Raw genomic sequence first — 1,967 nt, forward strand, 5'->3', positions numbered from 1 at the left:
TGCTTTTTTAATACCTTTTGATAGTCAAGTCTGAAAACCAACAAAGTCTGGATCGTTCAGTGGGGCTCTTTTATTGCTCCGTATATTTGCCCTGTTTCACAGGACAAGTTCTAGACCATATTTGGTAAAATGACATAGCTTTTCTCGTCTTCCCCTTCAACTTTCCCATCCGATTCCCTTTTACCCTTCCCCTGTCCCCCTTCCATCATCTATGCTCCTTTTGAAAGTTTCCATGGCAAAGGGCCTGGAGAAAACTTGGTAATCAGCCAACTGCATCTAATTATTATCGCACATCGAACAAACGCCATTGGAAATTGTGGAGAAGACAATGGCTTCAAAGGAACTTTCATGCTTTCTTTTCGTCTGTTTCTTTGCCTTTGGAAGTACTACTTACTGTACCGACGGCAGCGAGTGTTCCTACAGCGAGTCCTGTTGTACAGATAGCGTCTGCAGAGAAAAATGTTACTTCTGTTCGTACGACTCGCAATGTGGAACGAGCGAGCAGTGCTGTAAGAACAAATGCATCAGTAGTTGGTTGTCTTGTTCCTGTTCGTTGGACTCCGATTGTGACATTGGCGAGCAGTGCTGTACATATAACAGCAAATGCATTAGTAGTTCGTCTTCTTGTTCCTGTTCGCACGACTATCAGTGTGGCATTGGTGAGGATTGTTGTGGGGGATTGTGTTCGTCGTACTGTAAATGGAGCGGCGGAGCCATTGCAGGCGCTGTGATCGGTACAATTATCTTCTTCGCCATCATCATTTCCATCGTATCCTGCCTCTGCTGCGCTTGCTGCCCGTACTACCGCTATCGTACACCCGGTACTGTGGTCGTCACCCAACAGTCGCAACAACAGTTCGTCTCAACTCAGACACACATGATGACGACGCAGCAAGTACAGCCTCCTCCGCCGATGAACTACAACCAGCCTCCTCCAGGTTACAATCCGCCACCTCAAGGTTTCAATCAGGCTCCTCCGCCTTACCCAAGTTATCCACCGCCACCAAACCAATATCCTCCACCGCCAGGACAAGCTCAAGCAGCGCCGCCGCCGACTACATTTAACACTGAACAACCCAATAAGTTCTAAATAAAGTAAACTCAGTGCAAGGTAACTCATTCAAACAGAATGTTTTTATGGTGATTTCGGTAGCTTCCAGTTTTGTCTTCATTTACAAGTATGTAGTCAGTTACTAAAGATTCTTGATTGATCTGCACGCTGTATTCCATTTTGCTTTCGTCGTTCAAAGAAAAAAAAGTAGACATTGGTTTCTTGTGGAAAGGATTTTGTCGGAGATAGATTATATATTCTAGAATGAATATTGTAATCTTAGAACTATAGTTTCTCTTTCAGTCGTATTTAACCAATCTTGCTGCGTTTAACCCCGTCAATGCTTCCATCGACAGTTTTTAATCTATTTCCGCTTGATTGCAAATGTCGATCGCGTCGTACAGCAGTAAAATTGGTGATCTCAATGACATATTTACACAGGTTAAAAGTCTGTATTATTAGCTCGGTGTTTTGGTACTATAATTTAACTGCTAAACACATTTACAGACGCTATGATCTGGCTTATCCGCTTCAGCGAGATTTGTTACCTTTTGATATTTTACTTTTAACCGATCGGATCTTTAGCAGATCCATCGACAGCATATGCTGTATCGATGTCGAGTAGAAATTAGATTTCTTTGTTGTCTCAATTTTGTGAATAATAAATTTTCGTAACTCGCCGTCGAGTGCGATCTTCCGTTTGATATTCGCAATTGAATTTTGCATCGGATATTCCGAACTTTTGCACTGTTTTTGTGTGATAGTGGCGAAAGTTTCGTCTGACCTGTCAATTGAGGAACTCCCGTTGGGGCTGTGTGCTTGAAAGTAATGTGACGAGACATGTCACGACCAACCAGGTGGAAACACTTTTAAACGGTTGCCTTAGGCTTTCAGTATTAAAATACCATGCCTTTTT

The 1,967-nt window shown here is 42.9% G+C and overlaps 1 protein-coding gene across 1 annotated transcript; it reads left to right on the forward strand.

Annotated features, from left to right (window-relative positions):
• Nucleotides 1–269: 269 nt before the first annotated feature.
• On the forward strand, nucleotides 270–1,755 carry LOC148720393 (uncharacterized). Its single transcript, XM_088739085.1, has one exon. The coding sequence runs from the start codon at nucleotides 329–331 to the stop codon at nucleotides 1,088–1,090; it is 762 nt and encodes a 253-aa protein (XP_088595211.1). The 5' UTR covers nucleotides 270–328; the 3' UTR covers nucleotides 1,091–1,755.
• The last annotated feature ends 212 nt before the right edge of the window (nucleotides 1,756–1,967 follow it).

This window comes from Stylophora pistillata, chromosome 11 (genome assembly GCF_964205215.1).
Source record: "Stylophora pistillata chromosome 11, jaStyPist1.2, whole genome shotgun sequence".
Taxonomy (NCBI): Eukaryota; Metazoa; Cnidaria; class Anthozoa; order Scleractinia; family Pocilloporidae; genus Stylophora; species Stylophora pistillata.